This window comes from Tamandua tetradactyla, chromosome 21, assembly GCF_023851605.1.
Source record: "Tamandua tetradactyla isolate mTamTet1 chromosome 21, mTamTet1.pri, whole genome shotgun sequence".
Lineage (NCBI taxonomy): Eukaryota > Metazoa > Chordata > Mammalia > Pilosa > Myrmecophagidae > Tamandua > Tamandua tetradactyla.
The window spans coordinates 57,305,701-57,323,124 of NC_135347.1; the positions used below are offsets into that span (position 1 = coordinate 57,305,701).

The 17,424-nt window shown below is 44.0% G+C and overlaps 1 protein-coding gene across 3 annotated transcripts in view; it reads left to right on the forward strand.

The window, feature by feature from the left end:
• GCNT4 (glucosaminyl (N-acetyl) transferase 4) overlaps window positions 1-16,653 on the forward strand; it is a 79,327-nt gene extending 62,674 nt beyond the window's left edge. For all 3 annotated transcript variants that reach the window (XM_077139452.1, XM_077139450.1, XM_077139449.1), the window contains exon 2: window positions 12,304-16,653. In XM_077139452.1, coding sequence (XP_076995567.1) covers window positions 12,305-13,669 — 1,365 coding nt within the window. In that variant the 5' untranslated portion in view covers window position 12,304 and the 3' untranslated portion in view covers window positions 13,670-16,653. The remainder of the gene's footprint in view (window positions 1-12,303) is intronic.
• Window positions 16,654-17,424: the final 771 nt, after the last annotated feature.

Sequence of the window (17,424 nt, forward strand, 5' to 3'; positions counted from 1 at the left end):
CAGTAAAGAAGAAAGCAAAGATGAATGATGGAAGGCAACTAGTCGTCTTCGCCAGAGCCATGTATAAAATCCTTGGCTACCAGCTCTGATTCTGGGCTCTCATTGCACTGATGTCTGTTTGGACACCAATCATACACTAGAGTAATGATTGTAAATTTATAGCCCATTTGAAAATCTGAAGAGCCTGTTTTTTGCTCTTGCTTTCTATACAGTTGATATATCTGTGTGCTTAGACATTTAGTAAGTTAATTAAATTTTTACTTTTTTGTTAACGCAAAACCTACATGTTGAAAGCAGTGCTCTTAATTAAAGTCATTGCTAGAATGAGACACCAGGTGGAGAGCTTCCTAGAGTCATTTCTGGATTTGACTTGGTAAGGGAGGTTTTACATAATATCCCTGCTTTCAAAAGTCCTATTTTGGCAGAATTTTCCCAAGCACTATACTGTAGATGAGCTTAATTTTGAATTCTTGTGTCTTAATTTTGTGTCTTTATATGCACACGAGTTCTCAGGGCAGGAGGTCGCATTTCAAACCAAGAAGCAGATCATTAGCTCTGTGGGAAAGTTGTGCTAGAATCATCAGTCCCGAATCTTTCCATGGGAGTGCAGAAGTCTATTGGGAAGGAAAAAAAAGAATATTGAAGTTTCTGGCTCAGCTCGCCGCCATATCCACAGAACACAGAACAGAAACAAGCTCTTCTGATTTAACACTCAGTATTCAAGGAGAGTGTGGTCTGGCCTTAAGCCATTTCTGACGTGGATGTGGTGTCTCCACATCTTTACCCTGTTTTCCCTCTGCAGTGGAGGTGTGGGCACGAGAGAATGAGTCTACTTTAGCTGTGCGTGTGGAACCCCGCGTTCCTGCTGGGACGCAGCCCTCTGCATGTGCTGCATAGCCTCTGAGGGATTAGTTTGGGCCAGTATGGAATATGGACTTAGCCATATTGTACCGAAATAAATGGTTCCAGGAGTTCTGGCGGCGGGGGTGAGGGGTGGTGGTGAATCATACCATTTAAACCTTGGGTGGGGGAAGTTTTCTTGTGCACTGAACTCACATTTTAAAAATAGACAAAAATGTTTTTCAATTCCAAAAAGGAAGCCAAAATATTCTCACCCACATTTTTTGAGAACATGAAAGATAAAATATGTAATTTGGTTCTACGTTGTGACTGGGTAAGTGAGAAAAGCAGAGAGAAGGAAAACCCAAGAAGGAATGTGACCTTGTTAGAAAAAACTTGAGGGGCAAAGATCTAATATATTATTCAATTCCTTTTTTGACATCTTTTGAATCTAAAAAGGGGGAACAGTTCATTTAAGCTCTTTTCATCCCAGCTAAAATTTGAAGGCATAGCTATTCTTGAAATCCATCCTTTTTGTTTTCAATTAAAAAAAACTCTCAATATTCTGCTCCATGATAAGGATCACAAACTCAGAACACCTTTTCATTCAGCAGCATCATTTCTGGCCCTTTAGACTTAACTGCTAAAACCTTTTAGCTGTGCCTAACTTGATCCACAGACTTTTTGATGTTTACCCAGCAGACCAGATGAAATAAAGCCCAGAAGTAAGTCTGAAATCTCCTACTCGGTATACCTGTAAAACACCACCTGAATTTTGTACTTTTCACACTATATTGCTGCAGCTTGAATTTAAAATGACCTTGAAGGGCCACCTGGTATAGACATTCTGAGATGGGTTACTCATTCCCACGTGGACTGATCCCACTCCTTATTCTCCAAAGTGGAGAGGCTCCACTGACATTATTAATTGTAAAATTAAAATTTTAAAGAGGTGCATGATAGACTAAATTTCATGCCTAGCATTTTCATTTAGTCCTTTATTCTCAAAATCTTGCTGATAAAGCAGATCTTTATTTAAAGGAGGCAGTGACCTTGGTCTTGGAGTGTGTAAATTGTGAAGCTGTTTCCTGTAGAGAAAGCTTATCAGTGATGATGCGTTGTGCAGGGGCTTCCAGCAGAGCCCTTTTGGGTAAAGGAACCGTGTTTTTTCCCTGAGCTAAGACAGTTTTAACTTGATGCCTGATTTGAGCGACTGAGCCTTGGCAGAGACCCTGATCTAAGGTGGGTCTCCTGTAGTCAGATGGATGGAGCATCCGCAGATCACTGTGTTGTGGGGTCCTCAGGGCTGGCTTTGCTGAGCAGGGATGTTAGAGCAAATGGTTACGGTTTTGCAATATCTGGAGAAGGACTGCATGGGATGGTATCCTGGGAAAGTTTATAGTTTCTGATACATAAAGTTACTGAAGTTGTTTAGCAGATCGTAACTCTACACAGAACTAGTTGAATGTACTCTTCTCAGATGCCTTCTAAAGGAGTCCTTTGGCTATCGATCTTTCTGAAACTGTTGATCAGATTGGGGGAAAAAGTTGCAAGATTAAAGTAGAGGAACTGTTTTCCTGCCTTTCAAAATGTAAGACAGCTACATAATTCTGACACTTCAGGAGTAATTTGTGCCCAAGATGTTAACAAAAAAGAATGTTGTCAAACAGCTACAAACAATAATTAGCATGTCAAAATGAAGGAAATAATGAATATACTGTTTTAGAAAAATAAAACTAACAACATGTTGACTCTTCTCATTTTCCCAAGAAGCCTTTCCTCTTGGGGAGCCCTGGCACCTCACATTTGCACACCACAGCCCTTCTTTTCATGGCCCTTTCACATGTATGTTACATGACCTTCACAGGAGCTCTGTGGGATAGAAAAGCTTTTATCCCATTTAACAAATAAGAAATAAAAACGGGCTCAAGATTAAATGGCTTGCTGGGGTTACCTTACGAGGTTTTGATGGTGATCCAGGATTAGAACTTGACCCTTCTGACCTTTACGTCCACGGAGCACCCACCCTGCCCCAGGCTTGGTGCTGGTAGAGCAGTGAACCAGGCCTTCAGGGACCTGATGTTTTTGTCGGGGAGATAGATAGCAAATAAGGCAACTCCTGCTTGTGATAAGTACTTACAAGAAAGTAGAATGGAAGGAGAGAAATTTGAAAGGACCCGAAGAGATGGATTTCTCCTAAAACAAGGACTAGGAAGGAGCCAGTCAGGCTGGGAGCCAGGGAAAATTGGGCTGTCTGGGGAAACAGCAAGTGCAGATGTCCCAAGGAAGGAAGAGGTTGGGGTATTCTAGGAACTTTTAGAAGACTCGTGTTGCTGGGGCTTAATAAACAAGAAAAAGAATAAAAGAAGATGGAGGAGGAAAGGAAGGTGGGGATGGAAACTGGCTGGGCCTTGTGCTCATGGGAAGGATTTCTGATTTTATTCTAAGTGCAGTGTTGTGTTTTAAGCATGGAGGGGGAAGTGATCTGATTTACATATTTAGAAGATCATTTTGGCTACAGTACAGAGAATGGATTAGAGGACAGCAAGTTAGGAGGTTATTTTATATCCAGGGAAGGGTTGATGCTTGTATTAGAGTGGCTCCTCTGGAGTGGAAAGGGTAAATGGATTTGAAATGCATTTTGAATACAGACACAACAAGGTGGAAATTGCTCCTTCTGCAAAGAAATTGGAGAGGCAGCCTCGTGGTTATAGCATCAGCTTTGAAATCAGACCATAGTTGAAAATCCTGGCTTCTCCACAAAATAGTTGTATAATCTAAGGTAAGTGTTTTAGCCTCTGTGCCTCAATTTCTTAATCTGAAAAATGAGTGTAGTGATAGGACCTACCTCCTAGGTTTATTGAACAGAATAGGAACGCAAGCAGTAATGGCACGCAGCACAGAGCATGGCGTGGCTATTGCGATGGCGATGGCGATGGTAGAGAGGTGTGGGGCGGGAAAGAAGGAAATGTAAATGAATCTGGATTTCTGATGCAGGCGTGACCACGGTACCATGATGAGGAATGTTTGGGAGGGACTGACTTGCTGGTAAAATCAAGAGGGCGCGTCCAATGGGCTTGCCAAGGTGCCCAGGAGAGAGTGGAGCAGAGGAGGAACCACGAAGTAGCCACCAGCCGGGGAGGCAGGGACGGGGGTGTGGGATTCCATAAGGAAAGAAAGGTGAGATGGAAGATTGTCACTGAGAGACGGGTCCACCGTGTCTGGCGGTTGCCTTTTGGCCGGAGCAGTCTCAGTGGAGGGAGTAGAGCAGCTGGGGGAGGGGAGGGGGCCTTCCTCTGTGCAGTCCCTCGGGGGGAGCAGGTGTGTGCACAAACCTTTGTGGAGTGGGGAAATGTGCAGCTGGCATCTCAGGAATGAAATGTTAATGGTTGACAGACTCCAGTTTCCTCTCGTAGAAGGGGGAGTTTGTACTCAGTCATGATTAAGAGCCTTTCGGCTTTAGAATTTTGATTCTTGGCTTCTTCATGGAATTATGGGTTAATTAAGCTTGGGTGGGAAACACCTACAAAACTGTTTCTCCTAGTTGTATGTTTTTTCCTATAGAAATGTATATGTCCCTCAGTCAGAAATTGTTTACTTTGTAACAACTAAATTGTAGATCCTGTTTAGAATGGCACTCACTGGTTCAAAGTATATTGTAAAATAAAAGAAACCACTTATCAGGCCAGGCCTATACATGGAGTCCTTTTGTTAAAAAGCAAGTCAAGATAAGGGCATCGACAGGACACAGTCTGGAAGGACAGTAGTGTCCACTGAATATTATTGCTCGGTGGCAGATTATTGGCAAGCTTTATTTTCCATTTTAGACACTTTTAACTTTCTGATTTAAAATAAGAACGAAGTATTTACTTTTATAAACAGAGGAAGGAAGACCTTTTCCTTTTAAAGACTGCAGTCATTTGAGGGCCGCTTGTAATTTGTATTTGGATTGTTTGACTGACCCAACCCTGCCATTTGTTGGGCGTGTTCAGGTCCCAGCCCCTGGTCCTTGAAGTGTGAACCCATTTAAAAGGAGGATATTTGAAGTGGTTATTAGTTAAGGTGTGGCCAGACTGAATGGGGGTTGTCCTTAATCCAATATCCAATATGGCTGAAGTTCTTATAAGCAAAGGAAATTGGGCACAGGGAGGAAGAGAAACTACAGGGAGCAGCCAGAGCGGGAAGCCAGCAGAACCCAGAAGAGTAAGGAGAAAACGCATTGCCATGTGATGGACAAGCCAAGGAACCTGTAAGATGATACCAGCAGCCTGGGGAGGAAACAAGCCTTCTAGTCTTTGAACGCTTGAGCCAGTAAATTCCTATTGTTAAGCCCACACCTTGTATGGTGTTAATTTAGTAGCTGGGAAACTAAACACTGTTCTTGTGTTTTGTGTGAAAAGCACATTCTGATAATGAATTGCCTTTGCTATTGTCCCTCCAGATCAATGAGAATGTAGGTTGCCTGGACTGGAAGCTTGTTTTTCTGCCCCTTTGCAGGACTCTCCAGGTGCTTCTGGGGTGGGGAGGAAATGCATCTTGGCTGAGTCATCCTCCCACCTAATGGTCTTACTCAAAAACATTCTTTGAGTTTGGCAATAAGTGTGTCACCAAGGGAGAGAATGAGAGCCTTAATGGATTCAAGGAACTTCAGTAGAAGGACATTAGCTTATTCAAGTGAATCAGGATGTACCATTAGTTTCACTAATTGTTACTGCAAAGGTCATTTCTGCAGGAATTAGGAAATCCCAGGGGGATGATGAAGGCATTGCAAGGTGAGAGCTGTGCCCCCGCAGGGAGACAGGCGGTGCAGACTAGAGGCGATTTCTCTGGGATGAAGCGCACCTTTATATTGCTGTTCTTAAATGATGTCGCCTTGTAAAGTTTCTAATCAACAAGCTCTTCAAGAGAACTTAAAGAACTTAAAGGTGTTACGGGGGAAATGTTTGCCACGTTCTCTTTAACCCAGAAGGTTTTCTAAAAGATCTAGCTATTTTCAGAGAGCCCAAATTGTGTCACTGGTAACTATAGGAACAAGTGAATAAGTAAGTAATTGATGAGGGAATATGAGAGAAGAGTAACTGATGGCAGAATTCCTTAGGCTGAGCTTGCTTGCTTTTCCTTTAATGTGTTCCCTCGGCTGGAAGATGGACCAGTCTCTTCATTAGCATGCTGATTGCCTCATCCACTGAATGCAGGAAGGGTCAGTAATTCGTCATCCAGAACTCCTATTTGTTCTTCAAATAAATAATCTCTTAAACTGGGTGGGAGATCTCTTGACTTCAAGCATGGTTCAGGGCAGTATCAGATAGAGTAGTAAGAAAATTAAGTCAAAGACTAAAACTGTTGTGGAAAATACAGACTATTTTTTTCCTTTGTATTTCAGAGGGGAAAGAGCACATCTCTAGAACACGACTCTTGATTCAAGTCCTAACTTCAGTACTTTTCCAGTCTGTGACCTTGGGCGGTTTCTTCATCTCCATGTGCCTCAGTTTCCTTTCTTGTGAAAGGGGAATAAGGGTGGCATTTATTTCATTAATCTGCTGAGGGAATTGAGTTATTACGATTAGAGTACTTAGTGTCCAGAGCAACAACTCCTTAGTGAGTGATTCTAATATTATTACATTAACAGAGAGCATTAAATATAGGCATTCAGGGGCTAATTATAAAATATTGAATTCATTTTGAGATTTTTTAGGGAAAAGAGGAAGTAGATTGGGAAGTTGGACAAGCTACAGGTCTAGGCAGGTAACCTTCAACAAGAGCTTACTTTACCCATGGCAAGAGTGGCTTGATGGTAAAATGGTGGTATTGAGGGTGGTGATGAAGATGAAGCCACAGCTAGCATTTAGCAGGCAGTTTTGATCTAGAGCTGTACTAAAGCACTGTGCAGGCATTATCTCATTTTATCCTCAAAATCCCTTTGAGTTAGTCACTGTTCTTTAACATCATTTTACCGATAAGGATACAAAGATGTGGAAAGGTTGGGGAACTTGTCCAGGACCCCAGCACTAGACAGGCCGTTCGTGCACTGAATGCTGGGCCCTGGCCTGAGCTGGAGCCCTGGCTGTTCACCTGGGGGTGGGGGTGGGGCAGGCATGTCGGGGTGCCATGTGTGGCACCTCCCCTGCCCCCGGCCTCACTCAGCACCTCAGTATTTTGGGGAGAAGAAGGACAAGCAGCAAGGTCTTAGCTCGACAGCTCTGTCCTCCCTGTGACACTGCCACCTCCTACCTGGTTCAGAAAAGTGAAGGGCAGTCATTTTCTTAACATGGTCTGCATATGATTGTCTAATGGATACTTTTCTTTAAAAAAAAAAAAAATCAGCAAGTCCTGTGGAGTGTACTGGAAAAAAATACCCAAAACAATAAGATTTGGATTTGGGCAAGCTGGGCAGCTTCTGTGAGCTGAATGGAGCCTGTTTACTTCCAGGGTCTCCCTGAGTTCTCCCTGCAGTCGGGGTTATAAAACTGCTGATTTAAGAAGTGTTTAGGTAAAGAGCTGCTAATGGCTTTTTATCCCTAAATGCAATTATACCCACTTAGCTGGAGTGTAGCTTTGCACTTTTGCTGCTTCCTTTAAGCCTGTAAACAACGCCTGTGAGGGTTGGGAAAAGAGGACGGTTTGGGGAAAATTCTTCCTTCAGTATTCCTGTAGGGACTTTAGTGAAGAGGAGGTTTTTATTGAATTATCCACATGGACCGTACTTCACCTGAGCCACAGTGGTCAAACCGTGCTCTCACTTAGGAGCTTGTACCCATGTGGTCACAAGTTCCCTAACCGGCGGGCAGGTGGGAGGGGGCCCCTTCCCCCATGGGTGGGAGGTCACTTGTAATTCGATTGTGAGACTGTTTCCTGGCAGCACAACGCCCGCCTGCCCTCTGCCCTTGAGCCTGTGTGAGAGAAAAAGCAGGGGTGGCGCTGGGAGGGGTGGGCGCTGCCCCGGGCTCCCGGGAACCGCGCGGCCACCGGGACTGCCAGCCGGGCCCGCACACCTGTCCCAGCCCGGGCCCCGGGGTCCGTGCGCAGTCGGGCGGCCGGGCAGGGAGGGGGCTTCGGAGTCGGCCGAGCCGCCCCTGGGGCGGAGTGTGGCGCACACGCGGGCACGCGGGCACACTCCCCCGCGCCTGTGGGACCGCGCGCTGCCCCGTGCACACCTGGCCGCCGGCCCCCGCTGTCGCCTCGCCGCAGCTGGGGGAGCCGCTCTTAGGATCCGGAGGAACTCAGGCCGAGGGGGCCCGCGCCACCTCCTCCTGCTTCCGGACCTGGGGAAAGGGCTGCTTTTCAGTTAGCGGAGTGCCTGCCCTGGCCAGCAGGCGCCGGGGTTTACTTGGCTGGGGGGGGAACTGGGGGCCGCTCCTCTCCCCTGACATTAGAGGCTGGTCCGCAGGGAGGCGCCCGCCACGCCCCAGGGGCAGAAGGAAAGGGGCCCGCGCGGCGCACTGCCCTTGCCTCGCTGCTTGAAGGCCAGCCCTCACCTCCGCGGCCCGAAGCGCAGGCCGGGTGCACTGGAGCCCTCCTGGCAGCCCCCGCGGCTTCCCCTGGGCCACCCACGGCCTCCCCCCCAGCTCTCCGGCCCGCCCTCCTGCCCCGCCCCCCGCCCGCTCACCGCCCCCGGCCCCGCCCCGGCCCACTCACCTGCCCGCCCTCCTGTCCACTCTTCGCCCCGCCCAGCGGTTCCGTCCCCGCTCGCCTGCCGCCCTCCTGCGTGTCTCGCCGCGCGGGGCTGGGCCTGGGAGTGAGGAAGGGGCCTCCAGACCCTCTCGGGGGCGGAGGGCGCGCGGGGAGCAGGCACAGGGGTCGGGGAAAGGGAGACGGCAGACAGACCCTGCCACTTCCCGTGGGCGTGGAGACGGATAAACGGAGACTGGGGAAGGCAGGGCCTCTCTGCAGGAGAGCCCGCATCCTGCGCGGCGGTGAGGCGGGGACGTCAGAAACCCACGCGGGGTAGAGATTCCGGGGACCCATCAAAGGCGAACAGAAAAGCAAACGTTCGCTCTGGATAAGACCTAGCCTAATTCTAGCTACTTGTGCGAGCTGCTTCCTCCTTAGGCCTAGTCATAAGGATGAGGACAGTGATTGAGTCTGTTTGGGATTGATTAATCCTCCGAGTCTTATTTCGGCACAACCCCGAATCCTAACACGTGCTCGGCAGCGGGCCTCGTGCGGGCGATGTTCCCGCAGCCTTGCGCGGCCCGGGGGCCTCAGCGTGGTGGGTCCGTGCGCGGGGCAGGAAGGCTGCGCCTGACCCCTGTTTCCGCGACGTTGGCACTGCTTCAGCGAAATGCTGTCCGCACCCCCGAAGTGGGGTGGAGAAGAAAGGACAGAGTTGAGGCATATTTGTGAGGCGATTTGTTTATGTCGGCATCAGGGAAATCTACAGGAATAAATCACTTTCTAATTTTGTGGTTTTTTCTCTAATGAAATTGGATGTGATTACTGCGTCTTCACTGAGATGTATACAGGTGTGTTTGGGAAATTGCATATGGGAGGCTTGACAGCTGTGGGGGCTTGGGGTAGTGCTGCCTGGACTGCGACACCCCTGCCCCCCCAGGCCACCCCACCCCTCCTTTTCTGCCACTCCTAAAGTAATCGAATGAATGCCCTCTCCCTGGTTAACTTTTTATCTTAAAAAGTAATACAATAAAAAAATAAATAAGTAATATAATCATTTTCTGAAACATTCAGATAGTACTAAAGGATGCTCAGCGATAAGTAACTGTCCCTCCTACCCAGACCCTCGTGCTCTGGCCTCTCCCACCCCCCACCCCCCGCCCCACAGAACCCCAACTCCTCTCACCAGCATCTTGTGGGTACAGTTCTTTTGGAAATACTCTGGCCAGGTGTCTGCAAATTACAGCTGGTACACCAGATCAGGCCAGCTGCCTGGGGATTTTCTGTTTTGTTTTGTTTAACTGTCTGTTTTTATTATTTTCTTTTTTGTTTTTATTACTTTTTTTGTTTCTTTTTGTTTGGGGCTGTCTGTTTTTGTAAATAAGATTTTATTGGAACACTGTTAGTTTGCACTTTGCCAGAATGTGTTATACCAGAACTGGAACGGTCTTTACAAAAGGGGAATTTTATAAGTTGCAAGTTTACAATTCTGAGGCTGTGAAAACGTCCAAATTAAGGCAGCAACAAGAGGTTACCTTAATTCAGGAAAGGCCAATGAAGTTCGAGGTTTCTTTCTCAGCTGGGAGGGCACATGGTGACCTCTGCTAGCTTTCTCTCCCTACTTCTTGGTTCATAAAACTCCCCTGAGGGCATTTTCCTTCTTCATCTCAAATGTCTCTGGTTATATGGACTCTTGTTGGTTCTTTTATTTATTTAAAATATTTTTACTGTAAACAAACAAACATACAAACATTCTTAACATTCTTGACATGGTTACAATCCGTGGCTCACAGTATCATCACATAGTTGTGTATTCATCACCATGATCATGTTTTTGAATATTTGCATCACTCCAGAAAAAGAAATAAAAAAGAAAAAATTCATACATGTCATATCCCTTCACCCTTCCCTTTCATTGACCACTAGTATTTCAATCTACTCAATTTATTTTAACCTTTGTTCCCCCTATTATTTATTTCTTATCCATATTTTTAATTCATCTGTCCATACTGTAGATAAAAGGAGCATCAGACACAAGGTTTTCACAATCACACAGTCACGCTGTAAAAGCTGTATCATTATACAATCATCTTCAAGAAACAAGGCTACTGGAACACAGCTCTATAGTTTCAGGTACTTCCCTCCAGCCATTCCACTACACCATAAACTAAAAAGGGATATCTATATAATGCATAAGAATAACCTCCAGGATAACCTCTCCACTCAATGTTTGAGCTCTCTCAGCCACTGAAACTTTATTTTGTCTCATTTCCCTCTTCCCCCTTTTGGTCAAGTAGGTTTTCTCAGTCCCTTGATGCTGAGTCCCAGCTCGTTCTAGGATTTCTGTCCCATGTTGCCAGGGAGGTTTACACCCCTGGGAGTCATGTCCCACGTAGAGGGGGGAGGGTAGTATGGTGTCTGTTGGTTCTGGTGGCTCTAAAGCTTTCTCCAAAATGGCTCCCTCTTAAAGGGCCCCAGTTAGCAACCCCACCTTGAATGGGTGGAGACATACCTCCATAGAAACCATCTAATCAAAAGTCACCACCCACAGCTGAGTGGGTCACATCTCCCTGAGAAACAGTCAGAAAGGTCCCACCCAGCAATATTGAATGAGGATTAAAGGACATGGCTTTTCTGGGGTACAAAATTCCCTGGCACACACTGCCACACCCTTTTGTTTGCAGTGTGTCTGTGACTGCTTTCCCATTAAATGGCAAGTCGAGTAATTATAACAGTATGGCCTGCAAAGGCAAAAGTATTTGTTATCTGGTCCATTAAGAAAAAGTTTGCTCTATGCATGTATTATAGACACGTATGTATGTATAACCCTTTTTTGGCATATGTGAGCACACTATATACAGTTCTGCATTTTGCTTTTTTTATTTCACAATCTATCTTAGAGATCATTCCACATCCGTACATGCAGATCTATCTCAGGGCTTTCACGTGGTTTGGGTATAATTTAACCAATACCTTATTGCAGAACATTTTAATTGTTTTCAGTTTTTACTTTGAACAAATAACACTGCAGAGAACGTTCTCATGCCTGTCTTTGGGGAGATTTTCAGGGTGGGTACATTTAAAACTGACAGATACTGCTAAATTGACCTTCAAGATAGTTTTACATGCCTCCCCCACACACACACACACACACACATACACACACACACACAAACAACGCCAGTTGGACCCTTTTCACTTTAACAGCTAAGCTGCTTATCCCTATGAAGAGATAGGGACTAACAAAATTAAAAAATATGAGAAATGCGCAGGCTTTATATATTTAACTTGACCAAATTTTAAAAATCTATCCAAAATTTTACAGCATCTAATACCTACTTATAGCTGCTTTGGGTGTTTGCCCACTAGGTTCTTGCTTCTGAAGGTGGAAGTCACTGAGTTTTCCCCATCTGACTTCAGGCCTAGGTCTAATGAGCAGCTGAAGGTGGAATCAAGATGGCCTGTGACCTCCAGTAGGCCATTTGAGTCTCTTGAGGACATCCAATTTCTCTGCCCAAACCAGAAAAATTGTGCCCCAAATGTGCTAAGCAGGAAGGTAGATGAGGCAGATGATAGGAGATAAATGGTAGCAATACTTTAGTTTACGTTATTTTTTCATGCTATTTGGTAACCAAGGTTTCAAAATGAGGTATAGTTAATGCAGTAAAATCCCATTATTCTCCATACATCCATCCCCTTGTTTCTGTGTTCTTTAACAGGTCAGAACCTTGTTTTATTCTTCTCTGGGCCTAGCTTTGTGTGCCTACATGGTAGGCACCCAGTGGGTTTTGGCTGAACTGAACTGATTTTCTCTTAATAGTTCAACTGAATTATTCCTTTCTCACCTTGCAGAATGAAGAGATTCAGATGTTGTAAATACCCTCTACAGCAGAAAGTTTTCATCCTATTTTTAACTCTATGGCTGTTGTCCTTATTAAAACTTCTAAACGTGAGAAGACTCTTCTTCCCTCAAAGGGGCATTTACTTGGTTGAGTACTCCTTAAGCACTTCACCTTTTGTAAGAAACAGATACCCCCACGTTTCAGGTGAACTCCAACATGAAGTTAATTGTTCGGGTGTCTATGAACTGGAGCCTCTGGAAATTGGGAAGAGTCTGGAAATAAGAAGAAGAGACATAATTGACTTGGATGATGAAGATGTTGTGGCAATGACTAGTGATTGTGAGATTTATCAGACCATAAGAAGGTACCATCAAAAGCTTGTTTCATGGGAGGAGAAAACATTCCCAGTCGCCTATTCTTTGGTTGTTCACAAAGACGCGATTATGGTTGAAAGACTAATCCGTGCTATATATAACCATCACAATATTTACTGTATCCATTATGACCACAAGTCACCTGATACCTTCAAAGTTGCTATGAACAATTTAGCTAAGTGCTTTTCCAATATTTTCATTGCTTCCAAACTAGAGACTGTGGAATATGCCCACATTTCCAGACTCCAGGCTGATTTAAATTGCTTGTCAGACCTTCTCAAATCTTCAGTTCAATGGAAATATGTCATCAACCTGTGCGGGCAAGATTTTCCACTGAAATCAAACTTTGAATTAGTGTCGGAGTTGAAGAAACTTGATGGAGCAAATATGCTAGAGACAGTGAAACCACCTTACAGTAAAAAGGAAAGATTCACTTATCACCATGAACTCCAAAAGGTGCCTTATGAATACGTGAAACTACCCATAAGGACAAACATCTCCAAGGAAGCACCCCCTCATAACATTGAGATATTTGTTGGCAGTGCTTATTTTGTCTTAAGTCGAGTATTTGTTAAATATATTTTCAACAACTCCCTTGTTCAAGACTTTTTTGCCTGGTCAAAAGACACATACTCGCCTGATGAGCATTTTTGGGCTACCTTAATCCGGGTACCGGGAGTGCCTGGTGAGATCTCCAGGTCGGCCCAGGGCGTGTCCGACCTTCAGAGCAAGACCCGCCTTGTCAAATGGAATTATCATGAAGGCCTCCTCTATCCCAGTTGCACCGGCTCTCACATCCGAAGTGTGTGTATCTATGGAGCAGCAGAATTAAGGTGGCTTATAAAAGACGGACATTGGTTTGCTAATAAATTTGACTCCAGGGTAGACCCTGTCTTGGTAAAATGCTTGGCAGAAAAGCTTGAAGAACAACAGAGGAAATGGATCGCTTTGTCTTCAGAAAAGTTATTCATAGATAGAAAACCTACAATCATAGCATTATAGTAAAAATCATGACGCGAGTAAGAAGGTGTCTGATAAACGGTGTTGATATGGAATTGCATACAGCACCATGTGCAGTGACGTTGGAACTCAACCCTCTCACAGTGTGAAAGGGTCTGAGATTCCATGCGCAGAGAAAGGTGACTGGCCTTTGGTAATAATTAACCTGTAGTTGGTTGGGTTTTTTTTTTAACATTTGTTTTTTGCTTACAATCTCACTGAGCTAAATCACAGATCTTAAACATTCAGCCAGCCATCAACTATGTATGGGGCACCTACTCTATGCCTGAAACTTTTTTAGAAAGCATGTAAGAATTAAGTTGTAATGAATTACACAATGCCCTAGAGAAGCTACGGCTTGTCCTGATCACACAGAAGCCTTAATAGCTTTAATTTCTTCATGTAACAATCAGGATTCCACTGAAGCAGCTTTGGGGCGTGTGGTAGCAACCATATAAACCATCCATTTCAGAATAAGGTTTAAGTCCACTGCCCACCACTCTGTCTCTCATTTCACCCCCCTAAGCTTCCTTCTTCACCATCAGACCATGAGGAGGAGAGATTCCATTCTCAGAAGAGCTCAAAAAATTGTCCCGTTTCCTGCTCGCCAGAGTATCGTTTGCTTTGTGTCTGTCTGTTGAGGGCAGGATGTTCTGTGGGTGTGGATGGGGCATTTCTAGTGTAGGAATGTTACGGAGCGCAGACTGGAACAGGCAGCACTCAGGAAGGAAAAAAAGGATTTATACAGCATTTGCTTTATGTTACAAAATGGTATGGTAAAGGGCCTCATGTTTAACTCAACTATTTCTTTAAAACACACTTACTGATAAAAATAAAAACCAGTAGTTCAAAGTGTCACACAACAGAACATTGAACCCAACTCTTCCAGTTCATAGATTAATATGATAGGCAAATTTCTTTGCAATGGAACCCTTTTGATAAAATTAGTGTAATTTTGTTTTATGGAATTCTCAAGCTGTCACTGAATTTTCGTAAGGTTCTGTGAAGTGTGACAGCTTTCTAAATTTAATATGGTCTTGAAAAATTGTTTTCTTCTCTGACGTCTAAACAGAACCCAAATTTAAAGTTATAAAAGCTCCAAAGTCACTGCAGTCTTACACTTCCCAGCTTAGATCCAGAAAGGAAAAGCTAATTTCTTAAGAACAGAGCAAGAATATAATGATGTTTTATAAAATCCACACCATAAAAAAAAAATCCACACCTTAGAAAACTACCAAAAGAGTCAAATATACACATATTTTAATGTTACTGTCTTGCACTGGAGGTGAGATGAGTCAGGGGAGATGATCCGGAAAATGGTTTGAGAAGTACCAGCTTATAAACCAGCCTTTTTGGAAATTGTAGAATTTAGGTAAAAACTTTTTGGTTAGCCTGTGTGTCAATATCTGCCTCAGTAATTGCTTATCAATGCCAAAATGAAACTATTGGGTACCCTGAAGTGTTTCGAAATTTTTTAAAATGTCTGTGTTCCACATGTAAAATGCTCTTTGATTGCTTGTTTTAAAGCAATCATGATGCTAAGTGCCACATGGCCCAGTGGCTTTTCTCTCCTTTCTTTTTTTCTTAAACTCAGTTTTCTTCCTTTCATCCCACCCCCTTCAAAGTTTATCATTCTTAAGAAAACTATTACCAAGCCCTTGTTCTTAAAAATAAGGAAGGCTTCTACGGAGCTGAGTTCTGCCGGAAGGCCTTCCTGCTCCTTCAGTGTGTGACTGGGGACGGTTCTGGGGTCCCCGTGGGGCCCAGTTCTCCCGGGCTCTGGGTGGGAAGCCCGTCCTGGGGCATGCGAGAGAGAACCCACTGAGACATAACTCAAAAAATGGTTTGAAAATGGGGATAAACTGCAGAAGCATCAGATGAAAGTATTTTTATAAGGCAAAGAGGTCCGACCCCATTGTGAGACTTAGCATGCATCGCTTTTGGAAAAGCTTCAACATATAAAAAACAACTTGTATAACGGAGTGGAGGTGTATATAAGGGCCCCTCTCCCCATCACCATATTTGGAGTTTCCTTTTACGCCAACAGCATGTTGGCCCAGTGCCTTAGATCAGGAATAGGGGGCTTTCTGCCACCTGGTAGGCCGTGTGCTCTAACCACAGGCTTAAGGACACAAGGTCCTATTGACAGTTTGGGTCTTTACTCCTTTTGCCATCAGAAAAAAAATGCAAATGCTGAAAAAATAAACATCGACTTCCTGGTCCGATGTCTTGACTTTTGGTGAGAAATGATTCTAGCCCTTGTTCCTGGGGAAATTTTCCAGTTGTTCATTGCTTTAAAGCCAAATTCAGGTAATGTAGAGCCATGAGGAGGTGGCCAAGCCTCCTCTTCCTCATGGACACGACTCTGGTTTAGAACAGTTGAGGGCGCGTGACCGCTCACTCTTTTCTGCCTTGAGAATCCTGCACAGTCCGTGGAGGTCTCCGGGTCCTGAGCGCCGATTCTCCCCCGACACCCTGTGGTCCAGCTCCCTCTCTGGCCCAGAGAATGTTCTGCAGTCCGTGTTTTACAACTATTATTCACATAGTATTTATTGAATCTAGACTCTTAATTTATTTAAAGATGAAACCAGACCTCAACGTTTGTAAATTGTATGTTGTTATTAGATAACATTAATAATGAAAGAGCCACCAAAATATGTCTACCTTTTGTGAACCATCTACTGTAATATACGTATTTAAAGACCAGTGTTGCTGCTATTTTTAGTGTTTTGGTTATTTTATGTGAAATATATATATGTAATGAAGATTTCTTGCCTTCCAGCATAATATGGACATACGAACATATACCTACATGTATAGAGAGAGACATATTTCATAGAAAGAGACATATTTCATAGAAATTAAAAATGACAATCCACTTTGGGAATGTTAATTGAATGTAACCTTATGTATTTTCCAGTTGTTGATAACAATGATGAAGAAATTAGAGTTTTGATTTTTTTAAATAAATCTAGATTGCCTATTTTTTTACTGTGTTCAAAAGACGAATTTCCCATTATCTGAATTTTAAATAGTGTGGTATTGCATTTTTGTATTATGCTGCTATTAAGTGTTAATTTTTCAATATTGTAAGGTAGAATGTACTCCAAAAATCAGAATCCTGGAATTTATGACCTTTCCTTTCTCTGGTTGTGCTGTTTCTCCACAAGGACTTTGTTTGTGACACTGGCCCAATATTTAAAAGTGGAGTTAATTGCACTTCAGAGTAAGAGAAATTAAATGCATATGCTACACTGAATGTAGGAGCAGGAACTTAAATTATTTAATTTCGCCAAATCTTCCTGGATTTCCCTATCTTCATTCTCCTTCAGGTTGGTTTCGCCTCATATAATTATCTCTGTATTTATTCTTGTTTGCTTGATTACTTTATGGAAGTTACTGCTCAATGGGGGGGGGGCGGGGGGCGGGCAGGCCACAGTGGATCAGCAGGCAGAGTTCTCACCTGCCATGCCGGAGACCCAGGTTCAATTCCCGGTGCCTGCTCATGCAAAAAAAAAAAAAAAAGAAAATCCCCTCCCCCCAAAAAAAATGCCCAATGGGGTAGATTGAGCTCTTTTTTTAAAAAACTTTTTTTACTGTATAATATAACATATATTCAAAGCAAAGAAAGAAAAAGCAATCATTTCCAAAACACTCTTCAACAAGTAGCTACAGGACAGATCCCAGAGTTTTTCATGGGGTACCATTCCATCCTCTCAGATTCTTCCATCTAGCTTCTCCAGAATATAGAAGCCTAG